Source organism: Pleurodeles waltl, chromosome 2_1, assembly GCF_031143425.1.
Source record: "Pleurodeles waltl isolate 20211129_DDA chromosome 2_1, aPleWal1.hap1.20221129, whole genome shotgun sequence".
Lineage (NCBI taxonomy): Eukaryota > Metazoa > Chordata > Amphibia > Caudata > Salamandridae > Pleurodeles > Pleurodeles waltl.
The window spans coordinates 479,924,245-479,948,919 of NC_090438.1; the positions used below are offsets into that span (position 1 = coordinate 479,924,245).

The following is a 24,675-nucleotide window of genomic DNA, read 5'->3' on the forward strand; positions in this document are numbered from 1 at the left end:
TGTCAACTCGCTCAAAACAAATTATGTTTATTGCATCCCTTATAGCTAAATCATCGATTGTTCAAGCCTGGAAGTCGCCTGAACCTCCTACCGATACAGCATAGGAAGCTAAGATGAAAGTCGTGCAATCAAAAGAAAAACTGTATGCTCAGCGGATATGTGCTATGTGTAAATTTGAGGTCATTTGGGGGAAAGTCAGCGATACTTAAATAACATAGAGGTGGAGAACCGGTACCACAGGCTAAGATATGCATTTTTTTATGTAATTTGAATGCATTAGGAGGACTTTATAATTGGACTAAGCATTGTATTCTACTGTAAGACTCTGCTAAATTTTTTTTATTTTTTTTTAATGTTATGTTACTACACCTGCCAAACTAAGAAATAAATGTTTAAAAAAAAAAAAAGTTCAATTGCCTGACGCTATTTACTGGCTCCGAGGTGATTAATGTTGCACATGTTTATTTTTTTGCTGGCTGTCTAACCAGGGTTAATAGCAGTCTTTCCAGTGACGACTTTATCTTGGAGGACTTGGAGACAGAAGGACAAAGACAGCTGAAGAGCCTCCTTCACCACCAGCTTGATACTTCGATCTCTGTGGAACGGTGAGTGTAAATTTCCAGCAGTATACACAGTGCAATGAATTTGCATGTGCTAGAGTGGGACTGATATCAAAAATGTATGGCCAAGTTCTAAATACAGATTCTTAGTCACATCCACAAAACACAAATTTTGACTGTTATATAGTGAAAAGGTTTTTTCCAGCTTTGATTGCTTGCAGTTTTCATGTTTCATGTGCATTACCCTTATATCTAGAAAAAAGCATGAGTTCTAGTTACCTCAGGGCACAAGTTATAGTTACTTGAGATAACTCTATCTACAACTGCTAAATTCCTATGGTTTTGTGTGTGTAAATTCTGAACCCAACTATAAAATATCCGTATATCCATGTAACCTTCTTTTTTTTTTTTTTTTTAACACAGCGGGAGCTGGCTACAGGGCCTGGCCTGAGGTCAGCCCTCCACATGCTGCTAACCCCACGCCTTGCATGGCCATGGGCCATGCACGGCTGGGGGTTGGCCGCAGGGCCAGGCTTACGGCCAACCCCCAAACACAGCCAACCCAGGATTGGGACAAGCAGCCCCCCTCCTCAGGCCGATTTCTGCCACAGGGACCCCATACCCTGGGGCCCGCCACTATTGTTTAGGGGAGGGCAAACGTGGAACCCTCCCCAGACTGTATTTGGCCCCCATGGACTCCATCTCCAGGTGGCTGGCCTTATTGTAAATGGGGAGGGGGCACACATTCCTCCTCGCCCGGCCACTTTCCATCCTCCGGTACCCCATCTCCCGGGGCCTGGCCATATTATGAAGGAAGGGGGGCACACAGCCCCCTCCACGGGACAGTATTGGCCCCAGGGACCCTATCCGTAAGGAGCCCGGCCAGTAAATGGTGGTGCCCTGCAGCCCACCCATGGCACTCATTGGCCATTGATGCCCCTTCCGGTTCCCTGCCTCCAGTGGGAGCCGGCATTTCTCTGCCTGCAGGAAGCAGCTAAAAATACTGTGCCCTGCGGGTGGGTGCAATTTGTGCGGCCAGGAAAACAGATGAAAAAAGCCGCTCCTAGTGGGTGAGAACATTTTTCATGCTCCTGTCTGCTCGGGGGTGGGGGGGGTGACTTAGTGTTTGCTCTCGCTTGACGGGACATTTGAAATTGCTCCTGCCAAGCAAGAGCAAAGGTTTCCATGCCTGTACTAGTGGGCAGGGAAACCTTTGTGTATGTAGGTCATAAGGTGTATGTCATAATAATAAATGTTATATATGTTTTAACATTTGTAAGGTAAGTTAACAGGCCTAAAAAATCATAAAAATGTCTCCAGACCTACAGGTCCAGTGACTTGAATAATCTATCCACCCTAACTGGAATGGACTTGATCCATAAACTGGTCTCAAATTGTGTGATCCTAGGCAAATATTTTATTTAATCAATTTGCCTTTTTCTTCTTTATCACGCATAACAGCACCTTCAAATATGTGAGTTCAGTATGTCTCCTGTACACAACTCTTTTGTTTCATTTAATATACTACACGTTTGCTCCATGTATGAAAATAATCTAGCCCACATGTAGGGCACACATGCCCTCTGCCTTGCTTCTCAGTTCACAAAAAAGCATTGTCTTCAAGATGGGGCAGGAATGTTTCTCATATCATGTTTTAAAACTCTCACTTTTAATAAAAATATTACTAAAGCATGATGTGATAGCATACTGTAATGTACAGCCAGCACATTTTCCTGTCAAACGGCCACAAACCTTCCCATTAACCTGCATGGTTACTGATCAAACTATAAAGCATACAAACTATAATGTGTGGAAATCGGCTTCAGCAAATATTTATCATTTTCACATCAGCAAGTAAAGTGTTCTGAATTGTTTTGATCTCATAAAAATCTTTATTTTCATCACACGAGCTAAAACTGCTTATATATTTTGAAATATGTGCGCAGCTTAGCAACTGTGACAAGATAAATCAAGACTTAAAGGCATCTTTATTGCTCATTCATTTTCTGAATAAACATAATACCTGTTCTTTCCAGCTCAAGCTCTCTCACCAGAAGGGGCTAGTAGGCCCTAAATATAGTGCACCCTGATAAAATCCGACTTGTCTTAGTGAGTGGGCTAGTAGATTTTTTCAATATCTGGTTAGGTATATCCTGGGCTACTGTAAAGATGACTTGTACTGATGCTTCATTTTTGTTTCACTGTTAACAAATGTTCATGCTTTCAAATGTCTGCTTATTTCAACATAGCACTCAGACATTGGAAAGTCATAAATAAGTTTAATCTCTTTTTAAGGACTGTAATGCCATTGAATCTTAAAATAGCTCCTAGTTTGTCACTTGCAAATATTTATAAAACACGCTATACTGTTCAGGAGTGTTGTTTTTTTAAATGGAAAGAGGTGTTGCATAGTAGCTGCATCATTTGCCATTCACTACTGATTAATTTACTCAGTGTGGCTGCATAAAATGATACTCCACTGCCTCGTAATTCCAGTGGTCCTGTTTGAACTGAATAAATGAATACTATTATTTTGTGCTGCAACAGAGCTTATCCTGTGCTGAGATACATGTTTTATATGAAATTCACTAGGCCTGTAGATTCATCATGACTCCTTCGAGAGAGTGGTTTTATTAGTTGGAGTGGCATTGTGTCCACCAAAAATGATAAAGTTGCCATCTTATAAATCCAGTAAACGGTTTCAATAATTTAAACCTGTGTGCAATATCTGGTAGGTATGATCATTTGTAGAACATTTAGAAGTACAAAAACATGTGAAAAGTAAAAAAAAGACAACAAAATAAAAATCCCACAATTAAGAATAATTTAGTAGAATTTCATAAACCAAATTACACCAAAAATGAAGAAATTCAAATAGAGGCACTAGAGATATGAATTTAAGTGAAAATATTGGCAACAAATAGAAGGTGTCAATTTTCGCCGTAGACCAGGAGCTAGAGGTGATTTGAGGCAGACAAGAATGGAGCACGGGTTGGACAGATCAAGTAGATTGACCCAACTAGGTCCTGCAAAAAAAACGTCTAAGTTCCAGTTCGAAAAGGGACTTTGTAATTTTTCTGAAGAAAAATTCTTCTCTGTGGAGGACAAACCTAAACTTAAATCCATTTCCTTTGAGCTGACGGTCTGATATGTTTCACAATTGGTACTCTTCAAGCTACGGAGCAGACCTTTTGAAGCAGTATCCAAATTTTTTGGTGTCGGCCAAACAAGCGCAGGAATATACATCAAAGACCCTCATTAATTCAGGGAGAGCGCTTGTATACTTTCAGGATGTCAGGTAGAATGCAACTGCAAAGTCCAGAGCAAGTCCAGACACTGGTCAGTTGGGAATCTTCGCGGGGATGACCTTTAGCTTTTTTTATGTTCCTGAAGGCCCCCCAGTGATCAGTCTTATAATTCTTGGAGAGCTTTCTGTCCTTGGGTTTTCAGTTGGAGTGCAACTTCCGGAGGACCTTCTTACAGGTTACAGATGTCCAGATCACCAGGTTCAGTCCACCTGATATCCTTTTGCAAGCCCAGTATTGTACTGATGAAGGCTAGATGATGGTCCAGACTTTTAGGGTTCACAAGTCTGTGGGTGAGGGCTTCCTAAGACACTCCTAGTTCCTCTCTGATCAGTGGAGTTAAAGTTCCCATGCCAAAACCTACCTACATTTACAGTAGTTCATGTTTGCTTTAATGTAAACATGCAACGTGTCCTGGTGTTTTCAATATGGTGAAAGTCTGTGGCCGCACTAAACGTGGGCTCTGAGAGCTAGGGGTGTGTGAAGGAGTGTACTGTGACAATCCTTAGGGTCCACCCACAACTAATATCAAAATTCAGTTTGAAGCAGGCCTTCTACCCACAGCAAACCAGAGTCATAAGACTGATAGGAGAAAAGCAGTGCCCTTCAGCAACCAGGTAGGTGATACACAATAATTATCTTAGCATTAAGTACTCTCCCTTTCAAGTGCGTCACAAATGTTGCATGTCGCTCACCAGAGCTGTCAAGAAGGAGTTGACAGTGTGGTGTCACTGTATGCCTGCAGCCCCCACTTAGCATATTCTGTACAGTTTACAGTAGTCATCTGTGCCCACTCAGGCTAGCCTATTGTTTTCTCCCAAGAGGCATTTTACACCTCTTTCCTAGCTGAACACAGAATCGGTGAAGTTGGAGAGTTCATGCAGTTTAGTTTCCAGGGTCTATAGAGAGGAAAAAGGTATCATCCCAAAAGTAACTTTTCCTTAATATTTAATAAAAATCCAACTTCACCATTGAACTGGATTTTTAATTTAAAAAAATAATGGTTTTGTTATTTTTTAGCTGGTCCATTCCTGAAATACCAATATTATTATTTTAATTTGTATTATAGTTTTTTTATGTGGAACAGTTTGATCTTCCATGGTAAAAATAGCTTTTTAAGCTTTATCACTGTAGGTTCAAGTTAACATTAATTTTCTACATGTCCCACCTTTTAATACCATGCACCCTATTTTGTGGGCTACAAGGCCTACATAGGAGCAACTTAAAATATTTAAACGGGAGATTTTTGCCTGTCAAAAATGGCTATTTTCACAGCTCACACTGTAGGTTTAAACTGCAGCAGTCAGGCTGCAGTGACAGGCCTGAATGGACGTTATCCTTGTCACACTAGAGGATGGCACAATTAATGCTGCAGTCCACATATGACATTTCTGTGCATTGGGTGCTCTTTCTACACCTTATGCTATTGCCTTATAGAAGAGATAAATGTGCCATTGGGGATTAACAAATGTGTACATGCTTTAGGAGCCAGAGCACATACACTGGACACTGGACAGCAGTGCCCAAGCATGCAGAGTCTAAAAACCAGCAATACAATTCGGCATAAAATGGAGTTGACATAAAAAAAAGGTATTTTCTCACAACTTTCTATCATTTTCATATTAAACTGAAAGTATTACTAGCCATCATTGCTTCTGTGGTGTGTTTCTATTTTGAACATTCCATTTGACACTAAGAGCTTTGTTTGTGGGAGGACGTCTGTCAGACCTGACAGCCTTGGGATGGTCTTCCTCCCCAACTATTTGCCCATTTCCTCGATTTATCTGACCTCGTTTTTGCTGGTATTAGGGCGCTCTTACTTTAGCACTGCTAACCAAATCTAAAGTGCTTGAGCTCTCTCCCCTAAACATGGTAATATTGGCTTATCCCCAATTGGCATACTTAATTTACTTATACATCCGTAGTAAAGTGCACTACATGTGTCCATTGCCTATAAATTAAATGCTACTTTTGGGCCTTTGGCACTGAAGTTCTATCACCTAAGTAGCCATTTAACCATGTCTGAGACCTGCGTGCAATTATACATTGTCATGTCAACATGGCAAAATAATCCTTTTGCCTGGCCCAAACCTTTACTTTTTATAGATGTAAGTCACCCGTAAGTGAGGCCCTGTAGAAAGTAGCCTCTTTCTAGCATGGTTACCCCATTTTTGGCCTATTTCTCAGTGTGTTTTGAGTGTGTCACTGGGGTCGTGATAGTCAGGACCCCAGTGCTTATGGTTTGTGCTCTACATGTCAGTCTGTTTCACTGTTTTCGTCAGTATTCTTGAATGTGTCACCTGGAGTCCTGCTAATCAGAACTCCAATGCTTATGCTCTTTCTGGTTCCAAATTTGTACTTGCATACTGGTAACCCAGTATTCCACTACAAATTGGTATACTGGACCCCACTTAGAAGTCCCTAGTATATGGTACGTAGGTACCCAGGGCATTGGGGCTCCAGAACGTTATGGGCTGCAGCATTTCTTTTGCCACCCATAAGGAGCTCATACCAACACTTCTTCAGGACTGCCATTGCAGCCAGTGTGAAATAGTGCCTGGACTATTTCACAGCCATTTTCACTGCACCAGGTCACTTATAAGTCACCTATATGTCTATCCTTCGGACCCTGAAGGCTAGGTGCATAGTACCTGTGTGTGAGGGTACCCCTGCAAAAGCAGAGGTGCCCCCCCCCCCACGTCGTCCAGGCCCATTTTCCCGGACTTTGTGAGTGCGGGGATGCCATTATAAGTGTGCACTATATATAGGTCAATACCTATATATAGCTTCACAGTGGTAACTCTGAATATGGCAGTGTAAGGTGTCTAACAACTGGGAATTGTACCCCAATACTGATTCCAGTATTGGTTGCACAATCCCATGTACTCTGGGGGCTCCACCATGGCCCCTCAGTACTGCCATACCAGCCTTCTGAGGTTTCCACTGCAGCCCCAGCTGCTGCCACCTCACAGACAGGCTTCTGCCCTCCTGAGGCTTGAGCAGCTCAATCCCAGGAAGGCAGAACAATCCATTTCCTTTAGGAGAAGCGTGTTACACCCTCTCCCTTTGGAAATAGGTGTTACAGACATGGGAGGGGTATCCTCCCAGAGCCTCTGGAAATGTTTTAAAGGACACAGATGATGCCCTCCTTGCATGATCCAGTCTACACCGGTTCAAGGACCCCAGTCCCTGCTCTGTGCAAAACTGGACAAAGGAAAGGGGAGTTACCACTCCCCGTCCATCACCACCCCAGGGGTGGTACCCAGAGCTCCTCCATAGTGTCCCTGGGTTCTGCTATCTTGTTTTCAGGGTGGCCAGGGAACTCTGGGAGCATCTCAGTGGCCAGTGCCAGCAGGTGACGTTGGAGACCCCTCCTGATAGGTGCTCACCTGGTTTGATGACCAATATCCCCTCTCAGGGCTATTTAGGGTTTCTCCTCTGAGTGTTTTTTCAGATTCGAATTGCAAGACTCCAGCAGGAATCCTCTGCATCCTTTACTTGATCCTCTACCAACAAATCAACCGCTGATTACTCCAGGAACTCTACAAAACTGCAACAAAGAGGCTAAGAGAACGTCTGCAACATTGTATCTTCGGCTCCTGCCTGCAACTGCAACAGTTTCCAGGTTGTGCATCCTCCGAGGACTAGGAGAACTGAAGAAATCTCCTGTGGAGGGACGAAGTTACTTCCCTGCTTCAGCAGACACCTCTCTGCAGCGACGAATGGTGGCTTGGGTCCCCTCTCCAGACGACAGGCGTGGATCCATCAACACATGTGATGGACTAAAGTGACTCCGACAGTCCCAACGTCTAGCTGTCCAACTTTGGTGGAGGTAAGAGCTTGCCTTCCCACGCAAGACAGTACCCCTGTGCACAGAGTAACTTGCAGTTGCCAAGGCTTGTGTGCGACCTTCCAAGAAGTTCTTCGTGCACAGCACAGCTTAGGCCCCCAGCACTCCATCCTGCGACGCACAGCTTCCTGAGTGTTTTTCCGGCGGCGTGGGAGTCCTTTGTGTCGTGCTGCATGGGCCTCCATTTGCACCTTGTTTGTTCCCAGGCTGTGGGACTCCTGTGCGCGTTGCCTGGTCTTCTGAGGGCTCTCTGAGTTGCTGAGAGCCCCCTCTGCCTCCCACTCCTGGGTAGAGGCCACCAGGTCCCTCCTGGTCCCGGGCAGTGCCATTTTCCACTAACCGCAAGTTTGCATGCGCCAAGGCTTGTTGGCGGAATCCAGAGACGCAAACCAGACTGCATGCATTCATCCATCTGGCGTGGGACATCTTCTGCGCCAACCAGGAACCCGCATCTGTCTTCTTTGGTGCAATACTGACTTTGTCTTCTCACCGGTGGTTCTTCTTTTGTACCTTCATCCGGGTTAGCAGGGGCTCCTGCTCTCCCTGGACTCTTCAGCGCTTCTTGGACTTGGTCTCCTTCTTCCACAGGTCTTCAGGTCCAGGAATTCATTGTTGGTGTCTTGCAGTCTCTTCTGGTTCTTTCATTATCTTCTATCACGACTTCTAGTGTGTTTTAGGAAACTTGCTGTGTTTTGCTCCTTCTTTCCTGGGCTCTGGGGTGGGGTATTTTACTTACCTTTGGTGTTTTCTTACACTCTGAGCGCCCCTCTACACACTACACTTGCCTAGGTAGGAAACCGCATTCCACTATTTTAGTATATGGTTTGTGTTCCCCCTAGGCTCATTGCAATCTATTATTGTATTCACTATTTGCACTGTTGTCCTACTGTGTACTTACCTGTTTCTGGTTACTAGTGTATGTATTGTGTAATTTACTTACCTCCTAAGGGAGTATAGCCTACAAAGTATTTTTGGCATTGTATGACTAAAATAAGGTACCTTTATTTTTGTAACATTGAGTATTGTCTTTCATGTGTGTAAGTATTGTGTGACTACAGTGGTATTCCAAGAGCTTTGCATGTCTCCATTTCAGCCTTGGCTGCTATGCCTAGAGCTACTTCTAGACAGCCTGGATTCTATACACTGACCACATTTCACTAATAAGTGATTACCAGGTACAGTTAAAGGTGTAAGTACCTTTGGTACCCACTACACACCAGGCCAGCATCCTACACCTTGGACAACCCAGAGAGCAGGGTTCTATGTATTTAAAAGGCAAGACATGTACCTTAAAGTTTTAATGTCCTAGTCTTCTGTCGGAGACTATTCAAGTGGGGGCATGATTCGACCGCCCAGCAGACAGTAAGTCCTCTGGTAGCACTGCCAATGTGTGAGGACAATTTGTTTTTAGACATTAATATTACTTTTACATTGCTTTTATGTTTTGCCGTCATTGTGTGCTCAGCCTGCTTACTTCAACTTGCCTCTCAAAGCTAGCAAGGGTCACATCGCTGGGGCCATTGTTGGTAGTTGCCGGACTAGTCTTCTTTCAGAAACTATTTAAGTTGACATGGTGCGCAGGGGACGCTCCGCAGGAGCACCTAAGGTAAGCTTGTTGGTACTCATCTGCACCTGGACCGCGCTAGGGGCCAGGACCCCTGTCTGGTTGCAGACCGACATCAGGTGATACCCAGGGAGTGAAATTAGGCAACTTGCCCCAATTATTGCTGACTCTGTGCATAAGCTGGATGCTTCCCTTGATATCCGGGATTGCAGTAGGTGCACATTTTTAATTATGCTCTCCGCTATTAGGGCCCTCTAGGGGAAGTGAGAGTCAGCCCACCCCACCGAGGGCATGCTGCTATGTGCTTAACTGTTGCTCTCTTGTTAAGCACAAAGCGGAGGTCTTTGACTTTCTGGTAGATCATCTGCCTGATACTCTCTTTTTTTTCAGAGACCTGGCTAACAGAACACTCAGCGCCGGATATTTTAGCCGCTGTTATGCTTGGTTATTCGATTGTGAGATTTGACAAACAGACTCAAAGGGGAATGGGGTTGCTATCTTTTTTTTAAACAACCTTTTCATTGCACTTTCTCAGAGATAATATTGTGGGCTGTGAGGCAGCTTTTATTACTTTAGATCTATCTAGTAATTTTACCCTAGTGAAGTTTCTGATTTAACGACCACCGGGCCTGGCTTAAAATTTTTTCATTGCTCTGGCTAATAGTCTGCTTCCTTTCTTATTGCGCTATACTCACTTTTATAATTTGGGGTGATCTTAATCTTCATATGGAAGATGCGATGTGTAAGTCGCCTGCCATTCTTATAGAGGACTTGTAGGCTCTCCAGTATGTCCAATTGGAACATGTGCCAATGCACAATATGTGCCATACGCTCAAACGGATCTTCTTTAATTTCACAGAAATGGTGGTTGATTGCCCTATCCCCATTATTTGGTCGTACCATTGTGTCATACCTTTTCAAATCTCTTTGCCTACTCCTACATCTATTGCAAGCATAGGTAGTCAGAATAAATCACATGGTTGGAGGAAGGTCACCCTGACGCCTTAAACCGCCCAGCTTTAAGTGGTGGTGTTAAAGTGGCTAATTTACAGTAGGAAAATTGGATTAAGGATGTGCTTGATTGTCAATGATGAGATACAGCTAAACCTCTTAAACCGTCAGCAGAATGGTTTATTGAGGAGCTCTGGATGCAAATAGAGTCTTGCAAAATCTTGAGCATCAGTTGTGTCAAAACTACAACACTCAGGAGGAAGCGTTTTATCGCAAGGCATTAAAGACCATCATAAACAGATTAGAACTATATGCAGCCTTCTTTTATGCCAATACAATCAGGCAAACTCAGAACTCCTCTCTGTAGTTATTTACTATCTTCAAATCACTATCCTCTTTCTATGACCATTACTCCTTCTGAAGAAGGGTGCAATGCGATCACCCACTTCATTGGGGATAAGGTCTCAAGCATGTATGATTCCTCCCTGAAGGAAGTCTTGAAGCCTGGTTCAAACCATTGAAAGCGAAGACTGGACTCTCTAGTTTTATCTATTGATCAGCTGCGTGCCCTGATGGGCAGGGTGAAATCAGGCTCCTCAAATGACCTGGCCTCACCCATGATTTTGGAGTGTGGGAAGGAGGCAATTCTACCAGGGTTGTGTGACCTGCTCAATAGGTCTTTTATATTAGGGCAAGTCCCTTTTAGGTGGAAGCAGGCCATTGTTGTGCTGCTATTGAAAAAACCTTCCTTAGACCCTGCAAATCCAGAAATTTGAGTCCTAATTCCCTGCTTGCGTTTTTTTTTGCCAAAGTTGCTAAAACTACATGTAAATGACCAGCTGATGAACTTTATTGAAGCTGAGGATCTACTACATGAGACCCAATTGGGTCTCTGCCTGCAGTTGAGCATGGAGTCGGCATTGTTGCTAGCGTCCGAAACCCTGAGACATATAGATGATGGGGCAAAACTGATGCACTGATCAAGCTTTTGATACCGTATCCCATGGCCTTTTGCTAGAACAGCTGTGGAATAAGGGAGTTAGGGAATCGGCCCTGCACTGAATAGCCTCCTTCTTCCAGAAGCATACCTTTTAAGTGGTTCAACAACCATTTTATTTCTGGAGGCAGCAGAGGGTGCCACATGGCTCTGCTTTGAACCCCACTTTGTTCAGTCTTTATATGCGCCCCCTTGCAGATATCATCAAGCATCACAGCTTCAACATCAAATCGTACGCCAATGACTCACAGCTCACTATCACCTTGTCTCAGGACGGATGAGCTTCTGCAGCTCGGCTGAGCTCTTGTCTGGCCGATCTCGTGGAGTGGATGGCCCAAAGTTGCCTCATGCTAAATGTTGGAAAGCTGAGGTTCTCATAGTAGGAAAACAACCATCTTTATGCTCATCTGCATGGTGCCCAGATGTATTGGGGCCAGAACCTCAGCATTTGGTTTGATGTCAATCTATCATTTGATCGTTAGATCTTGTGTTTTGGCATTTTGAAAATTCTGAGTAAAATCTTGGGCTTTCTCCTGGAGGCAACCAGGAAATCAGTAGTCGTAGTCCAGGCACTGGTCATTTTCAGGCTGGACTACTGTAATGGGCTGTATCTTGAAGTCTCATAAGATAGACTGGCTAAACGTCAGAGATTACAGAATGTGGCTGACAGTTGCTGCTTAGTATCTTGAGGCACTTGTCCATTGGGTCCGCTCTCACCAACGTACATTGGCTTCCTGGGAGGAAGAGAGTTCCCTTTAAAGCATTGTGTTTTTATCACTGAATTATAAATGGAAAGGGACCCGATATTTACACTCCATGGCAAAGTCTTATTGTCCTAGCAGAAGTCTTAGATTGGCGGGGGCTTTGCTCTTTGCCATTCCCATGGTGAAAAAGCATGTTTGGGCGGATGCTCCTTTGGCTTTTTGGCCCCTAAATTATGGAACACTTTACCTCTAGATATGAGACAGGGAGGGCCAGAATCAGCTTTCCCCCAAGAAACTTAAGCCGTGTTTTTTTAGGAACCGTAGGGCCGAATATGCTGCTACTTAAGGTTTAATATAGAGACTGTACGCTTAGCGCGGGGACACTCCAGATGGAGTAAACAGCCACTTTATAAATCTTTTATTATGGTAGTGAAAAACTCCCAAAGTCGTTTTTCACTGCAGCAAGGCCTATCTCTCTAGGGGATAATATTGTGATTAGTTTATTACATCTTATAAGTGTAATTCAGTATCTGGAAGAGATGGCTCTTCAAGTTTGGTGTCTCTGAAAGCACAATTTAAAATCACAATTGATGGTGAAGTTGGATTGTAAATTGTAATTCTGGAAATGCCACTTTTAGAAAGTTGCCATTTTCTTACTGTAGCCAATTGGTGTCTGCAGCCTGACTCTGATCACTTGTTTGGGGTGGGTGACAACTCCGCTTTGTGTACTCCTGTACACCGTCACACACAATGGGAGCTTAGGTGTGACTTGATGGGCCATCCTGGGAGAATGGTAGGGAGGAGCTGGAAACAGCCACGCTTACATCTGAATAGGCTGTGGTCTGTCCCCACACAAAGGACTTCATAACCTCCTGTAGTGAGTCTGAAGCCAGGGCAGGAAGGACAGGAGCTCTCTGTACTTCAAAGGCCGGTCTTTGAAGTGTCCTCCCACTTTAAAGGTCCAACTGCGTATAAGTACCTCTGACACCACCACTTTAGTACACTTCTGGACCTGTGAATACTCTGCCAGGAAGAAGGACTGATGTGCTACCGAAGGACTGCTGTGTTACTGAAGGACTGCCACTCTGCTGGACTGCTGCATTGCTGGACTCCTGCCTTGCTGTTCCCCTGCCTGGGTGAGGAGGGCTGGACTTCTACTGCTTGAACCCAGAGTGACGCCAAGGGCTAGCTGGCTGATCTGAACTCTCAGGAAGATAAAAGACTTCCAAACAACCTGCTTGTGAACCTGCACTTCACCCTCTGAGTCTGCCCTGCCAAGTGGTGCCACTTCAATCCTGTACTCTTGGAAGTGGGAGTATGGTATTTGCTGCAGCGGAACCGATGCATCCTCTGCTAAACCTACGGACGCATTGCCTTGGCTGAGTGGCTCATCTTCGAACCAAAGTGACTCATCGCCGCTGTTGCGTGTATTGGAGCTGACGCATTGCCATCGGAACCAACACTGCACAACTCTTTTTCCTGGCGCAAGGTTCTTGAATCTCCATTGACGCAGCCTTGACGATGCCTAAACTCCACATCGTAGCGGCTCATCGGAGCAGACGCATCGCCTCGACTGCGCAATGCACCCTTGACACCAGTCTTCGTACGCTAGCCCTGTCAAGAGGATCCTTGATGTTGGTGCATCAGGGTCTTGCACCGCAGCCTTGCTGCATTCAGAACCAACACATCGCCTCAGCAACGTGTGGTGTATTTTTGTTTGGCGTTTTCAAGTGTTTTACTTTGAAGTGTTGCACAAATTCGTTACAAACTGACTCTAAGTTATGCGTGACTGCTCTTTGCCAAGCTACCCTACCATAAGCAAAGGTTAATTTAGAGTTTGCCTGACACCCTGACTAGAATTGTGTTTGCTGTTTGACTCAGGTTCACACTCCAGTCAACCAACAACGTAATTTCTAACAACATCCTCGTGCTGCATCCAAGGATATGCTAGAGAGAGCTGATCTAATGGGAAGATATTTTACAGTATGGAGGTGGGGGCCCTGGATTCAGTGTTATGGGGACTGTCTTCTATATTGCAAGTGAAAACCCCAGTGGATTTTGGGCCCCTCACCAACGATTCATTATAAAAGTTGAGAATAAGAAAGAAAATGCTTGAACTAGGAGTTGAAATGTTATGGGGCAAGAAGTAGCGTTTTCGGATATAGATATATATTGAAAGCCAGATCCATAGCCAGTGAAACAGCTATATGGAATGCACCAGTAAAATTTCCTGATGGTGAAAAGTTTTTTTTTTTTTTTTTTTCTTATGGTTTTAACGTTTGTACCGCTGATGTTAATTCCTAGGGCAGTAGCCATAGTAGTTGAGCCAGTATATAGTCCCTATTTTTGGATAGATTGGTGAGGACACCAATATTACCGAAATCCTGTACAGACATGTTTGTCATGGTGATTATAGACTGAAAAGGGGGCTTCCGTGTTTTATCCTGAAACAATGATATCAACTTTAGCTTACATGTAAATTTGAAAAGATCAGCCTGTGTTTTGGTGGCATCCCAGATAGCAGTTGAGCAGAAGGATAGCACTTTATTCATAATGTCCATTTCTGCTTTGGACATAAGTATTAGAAAAGTAGGTAGCTAAGTTGTTGTTGCTCCCTTCTCCAATTCTTTCATCTTACTCATGTTGTTAACCCAGGTGTTGGTGGATTTGTCTTTATGTTCTTTGATGTTTCTTCAGGGGTTCTTGTATCGTGTACGCTTGATATCCATATGCCTAATCTGTGTCGTCTTACTTCCTCAAAAAAATTAACTTCGATTTTAGTGGAAGTTTACTAGCTTCTGGCAATTGCACTTCAGAACTCCGGTCTTGATCAGAGGAATAAGATGAATGTTCTGCTTCTTGTGTAGGCTTTGGCAGCAAATTGTACTTCTTTGCAAATGTATACACATGTCCCAACAGTTAGTCTAATTGGTCCCGTCTGAATTTGTGCTTTTTCCTTTTAATTAGATGCTTTTCAAACCCATCTATAATTTGCTTTAGGAATTCCTAATTTGTCTTATTTATATCACCCCACTTAGCTTGCTCAATACGTTTGGTCAAATCATCCACTTCGTTTTCGGATTCCTTGTATTCTTCATCTGCAGTATCAATCAGTTGTTTTATCATATTATTTGATGCTTCCTTAAGTTCATGTTCCCATCGTTGGATGTGCTCTGGATTTAAGGTGCCATTTGGAGGGAAGATCAAAATACATAGGGAATTCGATCAGTCTCGAGATATTTCTTCAGAGATGCTTATTCCAACGATTTAGAGGTTGCTTTTTTTAAGAGCATTTTCCAAAGCTTGAAAGGTGCTACGATCCAAAATCTGGTTAGGTTTGGAGATATGGGTCTTAGGGTTCAGGTTTGACATGAAAATTTCTTCTATACGGATTGATTGAGTTGTTCTTCTTTTCTTGGCAACTGGCCATCAGTATTATTCAAAAATGGATTAGTATCCAATATAAATTGATCCTACAAGTATTTAACAACAATCACCGAGATAACCAATATGTGTTTTGAAAAGAGAGGGGTTTTGTCCCAGGGGTCGCAAATCCTTCATTATTGAGTAAAATTTCAAATATTCTCGATTGTCCTTAAAAATTGGGAGATACCCCTTTCCCACTGGGAAATGGAAATCACTGAAAATTAGAGAATACATTGAGTCCAATTATATCCTTTGTCTTACACCGTATGGTAACTCATAGATCCAAATATTAGTTGAAAAAGTGCTGCTTTTATTTGAGATTAGAAAAAGGTGTTAGGTCAAACATTGAACCACGTCTCATGAAAAGCTAACAGCCAACATGTGTTCCACCCCTTCCTGGCGTGCAGGCCTGGGGCTTTCTCAAGGCTGATATGATTTAAAATTAAACATATCATACATAGCTGACAGGATGAGGAATGCCATGCATATACAGTAAATGCAAATAGAACAGATGGTGGATGGAATTCTGAATAATGCAAACATTCACCCCCAGTCACAAAGATCTTATTTTAATCCAAACTGATGGATTAAACCCAGATCTGTGACTGGGAGTGAATGTTTGAGTTGTTCTGCATTCCGTCCATCAACTGTTCTTTTTGCATTTGTCACCCCAAGTTGGAAGGGTATGCCCAGACGTGGGTTCATGCCCACTATGCCACACGATTCAAGCTAGCCTGGCTGAAGAGGGGTGATACCCCAAAATTGGTCCCAGGATGCTTGTTTCTGGTCCAGGGAGGACCTGGTCTGGCAGTTTAGGCTGGACTGTTCCCATGGGGAACAGGGTCAAGACTGATTTGCGTATGTCTGGGTCCAAACTGGAATGTCATGGTGAGCAAAAAAACTGATGGATTAAACCCAGATCTGTGACTAGGGGGGGAATGTTTGATTTGTTCTGCATTCCGTCCATCAACTGTTCTATTTGCATGCATTTACAGTAAGCATATCCACAACATAAATCCATCAGTAATCGAAAGTCATCCATAACACACCCATCAATAAGCACGTAGCACAAAGTTCATGAATATAAATAGCATATTCGATAGCATCTACAAAAGTTTGTAGTGACAGAGAAAAATGATCCAAACACAATTATAGCACGAGCAATACATATTTCCAAGAAAAAACCCAGTCAGATACATAAAAAATGTATAAAATATAAATGTTAGAAAAAGGATACGTACAGAATCTGGTTTATATCAGATTCTGAGATGGTATTGAGAGCCTTGTTTGAGCAAGAACAGTAAGCAGAAAAAGCCATAACTCACCTTTAAACAGGTGCTCTGGGTGCACACGCAGAGAGTCCTATTATTATGAATGCGCTGCCCTTAGGCCAGGCGCAAATGTGCGCTGCCTTGGGTGCAGCACATTCAGAAAAACACAGCGGCTACTTCAAAGCCGATCCATGTTTCATAGTGCAGGTGACAACCTGCCTATTCCCCTTCTAGACGACTTCCATTAGGGAACGCACTGACAGTGCACCACCATTTTGTGGCGCACTCTCAGCGCACCTCAGTACATGTTTGCTTCTGCGCCCGGGACATGTTAGGGCACGGGTGCAGAGTCAGAGTTGTTCCCTCATTTGCGTGGGGCCACACCCCCATTCAAATTTGGGAGTGTCCTCTGAGAATAGAGCTGCCACTACATGTGCGGCAGCTCGATCACTATTACAGAAGTGGCCTCACAAGCATTAGTAGCCAATTCTGCAATTCCTTGTGCTCCATGGGGTTTGGTGTGAAAAGCAGGCATGCACACCTACTGTGCCCCCAGAGCACTCTCTGTAATATGGCCCCAGGTGTAGTACAAAGTTCTTTGGTTAGTGTGAATGGCTTCTGTATTATCATTCATATATACATGCATTGATATCACACGTAGAATTTGAAGTAGTGTAAAATTACTTATACTCCACAGTTATACTCTCGCCTTCTTTTCATTGTGCTAGTCACTTTGGTGCTTTTTGAGCTCCATTGTAGCTTAAAAGGGCTACATTTTCTCCGTTTTTAATTCTTATAATTGTGAGTTTCTCTGCTTTGATTTTAGGTGCCTATCTAAGAAAAGATGCTTTGCACCGGCTACAGTATACAAGCCTTTTGGCGAGGAGGCAGCAGGTACTATGACTCTATCCCAGTTCCAGAACTTGCAGGAGAGCGACAGGGAAACTGCTTCTCTAAGGGAACTTGGTCTTACAGATTCAGAAATTTTGCTTTGGAAAAGCAGGGACTCGGGTAGCAAGGTAAGAATTTTACGCATATAATGGACATTCTTTAGTTACACTGTTGTAAGCCTTTGAAAGATTAGTATTCCCACTTGTATACAGGGAGTGCAGAATTATTAGGCAAATGAGTATTTTGACCACATCATCCTCTTTATGCATGTTGTCTTACTCCAAGCTGTATAGGCTCGAAAGCCTACTACCAATTAAGCATATTAGGTGATGTGCATCTCTGTAATGAGAAGGGGTGTGGTCTAATGACATCAACACCCTATATCAGGTGTGCATAATTATTAGGCAACTTCCTTTCCTTTGGCAAAATGGGTCAAAAGAAGGACTTGACAGGCTCAGAAAAGTCAAAAATAGTGAGATATCTTGCAGAAGGATGCAGCACTCTTAAAATTGCAAAGCTTCTGAAGCGTGATCATCGAACAATCAAGCGTTTCATTCAAAATAGTCAACAGGGTCGCAAGAAGCGTGTGGAAAAACCAAGGCGCAAAATAACTGCCCATGAACTGAGAAAAGTCAAGCGTGCAGCTGCCACAATGCCACTTGCCACCAGTTTGGCCATATTTCAGAGCTGCAACATCACTGGAGTGCCCAAAAGCACAAGATGTGCAATACTCAGAGACATGGCCAAGGTAATAAAGGCTGAAAGACGACCACCACTGAACAAGACACACAAGCTGAAACGTCAAGACTGGGCCAAGAAATATCTCAAGACTGATTTTTCTAAGGTTTTATGGACTGATGAAATGAGAGTGAGTCTTGATGGGCCAGATGGATGGGCCCGTGGCTGGATTGGTAAAGGGCAGAGAGCTCCAGTCCGACTCAGACGCCAGCAAGGTGGAGGTGGAGTACTGGTTTGGGCTGGTATCATCAAAGATGAGCTTGTGGGGCCTTTTCGGGTTGAGGATGGAGTCAAGCTCAACTCCCAGTCCTACTGCCAGTTCCTGGAAGACACCTTCTTCAAGCAGTGGTACAGGAAGAAGTCTGCATCCTTCAAGAAAAACATGATTTTCATGCAGGACAATGCTCCATCACACGCGTCCAAGTACTCCACAGCGTGGCTGGCAAGAAAGGGTATAAAAGAAGGAAATCTAATGACATGGCCTCCTTGTTCACCTGATCTGAACCCCGTTGAGAACCTGTGGTCCATCATCAAATGTGAGATTTACAAGGAGGGAAAACAGTACACCTCTCTGAACAGTGTCTGGGAGGCTGTGGTTGCTGCTGCACGCAATGTTGATGGTGAACAGATCAAAACACTGACAGAATCCATGGATGGCAGGCTTTTGAGTGTCCTTGCAAAGAAAGGCGGCTATATTGGTCACTGATTTGTTTTTGTTTTGTTTTTTAATGTCAGAAATGTATATTTGTGAATGTTGAGATGTTATATTGGTTTCACTGGTAATAATAAATAATTGAAATGGGTATATATTTGTTTTTTGTTAAGTTGCCTAATAATTATGCACAGTAATAGTCACCTGCACACACAGATATCCCCCTAACATAGCTAAAACTAAAAACAAACTAAAAACTACTTCCAAAAATATTCAGCTTTGATATTAATGAGTTTTTTGGGTTCACTGAGAACATGGTTGTTGTTCAATAATAAAATTAATCCTCAAAAATACAACTTGCCTAATAATTCTGCACTCCCTGTAGACTTATCCCAGTGCCTGCAACATAAAACAAAATAACCGAATCAGTCCTTCTTAAGTTGAGGGATTAGACAACGCCGTTCTTAACTGTTACTTGATTATTCTCTGGTGTAAGAAGAAAGATACCTACAAATTTCTTCATCTTATATTTTGATTATACTAATGGGTACACTTCTTGGTTTTAGAAAATACCAAACCTCAGCAGCAAACTGTGTAACAACATTATGGGTAACAAACGAAGTATCACATCAGATTAGAAGACACAAAGGTTCAGATTTATTTTGCTACATATCGCTTTTGTAATATACAGCACTAATATAAAAGGCTGCACAAGATGCAGAAAGAGACTTCTAAAAATGTCATTGGTTAATAGTGTTTTAGGTCTAATGGCAGGTTTTTCCAGAATGAGGAAACTTGAACATGAAGTGATCTGTGCTTGAATACTTTGTATGCATATTGCTAAGCTGCAAGAAGGTTGTGATTAAATGACCTCAGGCTCCTTGGGGGTTGGAGGAGCTGAAAGATAATGGATAGATTTCCTGGCATGAGCATTGCAACATCTTGTCGGCAAGGCACATTGTTACCTAATACAGGAACAGCCTTGCCCGTTCCTCATTAAGACCACCAACTTCTGTATCAAAGCTCCTTTGAGGGATTGCAACTGAAAGGAAGAAATGCACAGCTATTCCATACAGATTTACTTAGGGACTGGAATGGCCACTATTCTCCAAATATAACTTATTTTTTAGGTGATCTGTGTAAGAGGTAGCTGTTCTAGGGCTGAACATGCTGGGAATCTTTCCCTCAGTCATTGCATCCAGGAATCCCGTCTCTTTCAGGAGGATTTGATATTAGTGCCCTGAGAGTGCTGAGGCCATCTTTGTCGACTGTCAGCCACTTTACCTACTTTGCTGTTCCTAAAATTCATTTTTTCACTTTAATTTGCTGCAAAAGATATTGAATCTTTTAAAAGTTTTTCTTCATCACCTTTATCTTTAGGTATCGGGGCTTGGGGCTGCCCCTGATGCAGTAAATGAAAGGTTGAGTGCTATTGAGGACAAGATCTCTGAACATAGGCGGATATTGTCATTGCCCCAGAGATTTGCAGGAAGCAAACAACTGAACCGGCGGGAGATGGAGATTGAAAATGCCTTATTTCAGGGAGCTGATCGACATTCCTTCCTCAAGGCTCTCTATTATCAAGGTATGACACAAAATTAGTAATATTCCAGTTTACAATTCTCTTGAAAGTTGTGTTTTCCATTCCTTAAATCTATCCGATATAGAGTTACATATTTGGTATTTTAAGTCAACATATTTTCCTGGTTTTGAGGCATTATGTTTAATAATCTTCCTCAAACGGGACGTGGCCTGGGAGGCTAACATGGCGGACGCTCTTTGATCGAGCTCCACCAAAATTCCCATGTAATCCTGCTTTTATCCTCCTGTCGATCACAAGTAAGGCTGAGAGGCACTTGGGCTCTGTAGTCTGGTGAGTGGAGGGCACACCATTTCTTGGCCCTCCGGTGCCAACAGGGACCCGTGAACCAGCATAGCCCCCCCCCCCCCAGTGCGCACAATGGCATAGAATTGTGGCCTGCAGGGTCCGAAGATGCTGGACTACCATGCAGAGGCCTCACCAGAGAAGATGAACCCACGTTGGGAGGTAGGACCTCTCCTCCAACTGGCAAATCCACCTGAATTTCCTCCATTTTCCAACCCCAATAAAGACACCTGGAGGTTACCTCTCCAGCCCAGATTGCCGCTGTTTTTCACAGCCCGATTAGAGGTCCATCGTCTGGTGGCTATGGAGAAGAGGAACTGCCTGCGACCGTTCATGCGGGCCTCACCCCCTGCATAATCTGAGGGTGATACCTCTGCATCGGTGCCAATCTGTGATTGAGGGGCTGCTCATGCTAAATAACATCTGATGTGCAAGTTTGGCCCTGGACGCTTCCCACACCTGCCCCCCCCCCCCCTCCCCCACCCTCCAGATGGACTTAGCTCTGCCTCTTTCACTCCCTTTGGAGGCTTTCGTGGTACCTCATGGGGCCCGGTGCATGAAGATTGTGGCCGCCGAGCGGACGGACCTCACAATGGATTTTCTCACGTGGGCTCATGCATCTCCCTCTGTTCCAGGTTCAACACCCGACAGGTTGAGATAGTGCAGACTAGACTAGTGGCCCTGAGCCCTGTGAGGACTTCAAGAAACAGCCTGCCCTGACACCCCCAGGACGTGGATTGGGGTAGAAAACCTGGCGGTGTGGCCAGACCCCTGTGCATGTGGCGCTGTGGGCATCCCTTGACCAGAGATCAAGGAAAGGGACGCCATGGTAAAGATAAGGAGTCTAAAACATTCAGGCAAGGAAAGATAGACGACTATGCCACAACAGCAGCTCCAGCAACAGAGTCTACTGCCCCGACAGTGCGTGCTGCACCAGGTAATCAGGCCTCGGGGGAGGCCCTGGAGGGTGGGCTCATAGAGGTGAAATCGGTGGTATCTCTTCTAAGACAAGACTTACAAAATGTTTCTGAGAGGGTCATCACCTCAGAAGCAAGGATTTTAGAAGTGGAAGTCATAACTCAGGGTCTACATCGAGAGGCATCAGAATTCTGTGCCTTGACAAAAGGCTTACATTGGAGGGTGGAAGAGGCAGAAAATCGTGCCCGGAGGAACAACTTGCGTTTTTGTGGGCTTCCCGCAGCGTTCAGAAGGTCCAGACATGGAGGCATTTTTTACCACATGGCTGAAGGCATCCCTCCTGCCAGATTAGTTCTCCTCCTGCTTCACCATTGAATGTGCTCACAGAACGCTGAATGCCAGGCTGCCTCCCAGTGCTCCCCCACTGCCCATAATAGCACATTTCTTGAATTTCTTGGACAGGGACATAATACTCCGCCCTCTGGGAGAAATCCATTACGAGAATTCAAAGATTATGGTCTTTCCAGACTACTCTTGCGAGGTACAGAAGCAACGTTGTACCTTTGAATCGATTAAAACTAAACATGGATCACTCAGACTGAACTACATGCTATTGTTCCCAGCCAAACTGAAGATTTTATTTGAGGGCAAGTTGCTCTTTTTTTTAATCACTCCAGAGGAAGCGTGGTAATGGCTGCAGGGGAGCCCTCCTACAAGGGGCGAGACCGGTCAGGTGAAGAACGCCCCCTCAGGGAGAGACGAAATCCAAAACTCACTGACCTGACCTCAGGAAAGGGGGATGTGGTGATGGAGCCCGCAACAGTGGACCCTGTGGAACAAACGAAGGAGGAGGGGACGTTCCAGTCTACCATCAGGTGGTGAGGGAGACGCACCACTAACTGAACGACAACAACGGCCCACTCAGAAATAGAGTAAGCGGACCTCTGACGCCACTGAGGGAGGACCTATCCTCAGAATCAGAGGATACCCACTTTGATTAAGGACATCACATGCATGGAACAAATGTATCTGGACAACACTCATCCGGCGACCGATGACATGGCAGACAAAGAAGGGCCAGGTGGCTGACTCGTGATGCAGTCTTACATCTGGAATTAGGGGGGGAAGTTTGGCTCCCTCCTTCTTAGCCTGCCCTAGGTGTACTAAGCCTGCAGGAGCAGTGCCCAAATTTCTGTCCTTCTTTTCCTCCTTTTCTGAACTTTCCTATACCTGTGTTTTTTTTCTCTGCTCTTTTTATTTTTTTTCTTTCCTTTTTACTTTTAACGGTTCCCTGTTAACTGTTTTTATTCACAAGATTCAGTAGATTGGAGTGAAAGTTAGAGGGTGGGCTATAGATCTCTCCTACTGTCTCCATGCAGGCTTTGAATTGGAGGTTATGATTTGCTGTGCGGGGTAGTGGGTGGTAAGGTGTGGGGCCGCGGGGGAAGGGGTTCTACCTTTACTTGCACTTGGTTTGAATGTTTTAAAAAGTAAACAACAATGATCATACTAATAACATGTCTGATACCGCTGTCATCTTTGTAAAGTGTCCAGTGGTCTTGGAGTGTCTATATCATTTTAAATAGTTTTCAAGGTGTCATCTGTCTTTTTTCCAAAGGCATGTTTACCATTGGATGGCATAACTATAGTCCAGGTCTGCTCTTCTAGTCTGAATAAAGTTTTCTTTAACCAACCATATCATCTCATCACAGTGGCACAACCTATCCGCCTAAACTCAGCAGTCTAGGAATCATTTGCAACTTCAGTGAGGGCAGAAGAAGTCACCTCTTCTTCCTTTAACATGGCTTAGGCATGGCGTTTGTCTTCTTCATGCAGCTTTTCAAGAAATGGAGGTATATCATACCATAACCAGCAGTCATTTTGTGCTAGAATTACAGGTGCATTAGCAATGTTTATTGAACTGGCCACTTCTACCCAGTGAATTACCATTTCCTGCCGCCTTATTGGGGGAGCTCTGCATGACAAAGGTGAAGTCCTTGATCTTATTGCTGACACGACTGAGTCCGACTTTACATGCCTTATGCTTTTTTATCAAGCATAGAATGACTTGTCCACACTCCTTCTATAGGCAATTTCATACGCATTCCAACACAGGTATTGCTCTCTCAGTTTTTTTTTCCTGAAGCGGGTAAACTGAACTTTTTTAGGTTCTCTTTTTATGCAGTTGTGAAATCTGCCAATATCATCAAAAGGGAAATACCTTGGTTCTGTGTGAGAAAGTAGCCTCTTTCTAGCCTTGTTACCCCCACTTTTGGCCTGTTTGTGAGTGTATGTCAGGGTGTTTTCACTGTCTCACTGGGATCCTGCTAGCCAGGGCCCAGTGCTCATAGTGAAAACCCTATGTTTTCAGTATGTTTGTTATGTGTCACTGGGACCCTGCTAGTCAGGACCCCAGTGCTCATAAGTTTGTGGCCTATATGTAGGTGTTCCCTTTGTGGTGCCTAACTGTCTCACTGAGGCTCTGCTAACCAGAACCTCAGTGGTTATGCTCTCTCATTTCTTTCCAAATTGTCACTAACAGGCTAGTGACCAATTTTACCAATTCACATTGGCTTACTGGAACACCCTTATAATTCCCTAGTATATGGTACTGAGGTACCCAGGGTATTAGGGTTCCAGGAGATCCCTATGGGCTGCAGCATTTCTTTTGCCACCCATAGGGAGCTCTGACAATTCTTACACAGGCCTGCCACTGCAGCCTGAGTGAAATAACGTCCACATTATTTCACAGCCATTTTACACTGCACTTAAGTAACTTATAAGTCACCTATATGTCTAACCTTTACTTGGTAAAGGTTAGGTGCAAAGTTACTTAGTGTGAGGGCACCCTGGCACTAGCCAAGGTGCCCCCACATTGTTCAGGGCCAATTCCCTGAACTTTGTGAGTGCGGGGACACCATTACACGCGTGCACTACATATAGGTCAATACCTATATGTAGCT

General features: G+C 44.0%; 1 protein-coding gene across 3 annotated transcripts in view; it reads left to right on the forward strand.

Annotated features, from left to right (window-relative positions):
• RBM41 (RNA binding motif protein 41) overlaps window positions 1-24,675 on the forward strand; it is an 83,269-nt gene that overhangs the window by 28,364 nt on the left and 30,230 nt on the right. For all 3 annotated transcript variants that reach the window (XM_069213594.1, XM_069213611.1, XM_069213602.1), the window contains exons 2-4: window positions 489-605; window positions 17,455-17,647; window positions 20,290-20,494. In XM_069213594.1, the coding sequence (XP_069069695.1) occupies window positions 489-605; window positions 17,455-17,647; window positions 20,290-20,494 (515 nt within the window). The remainder of the gene's footprint in view (window positions 1-488; window positions 606-17,454; window positions 17,648-20,289; window positions 20,495-24,675) is intronic.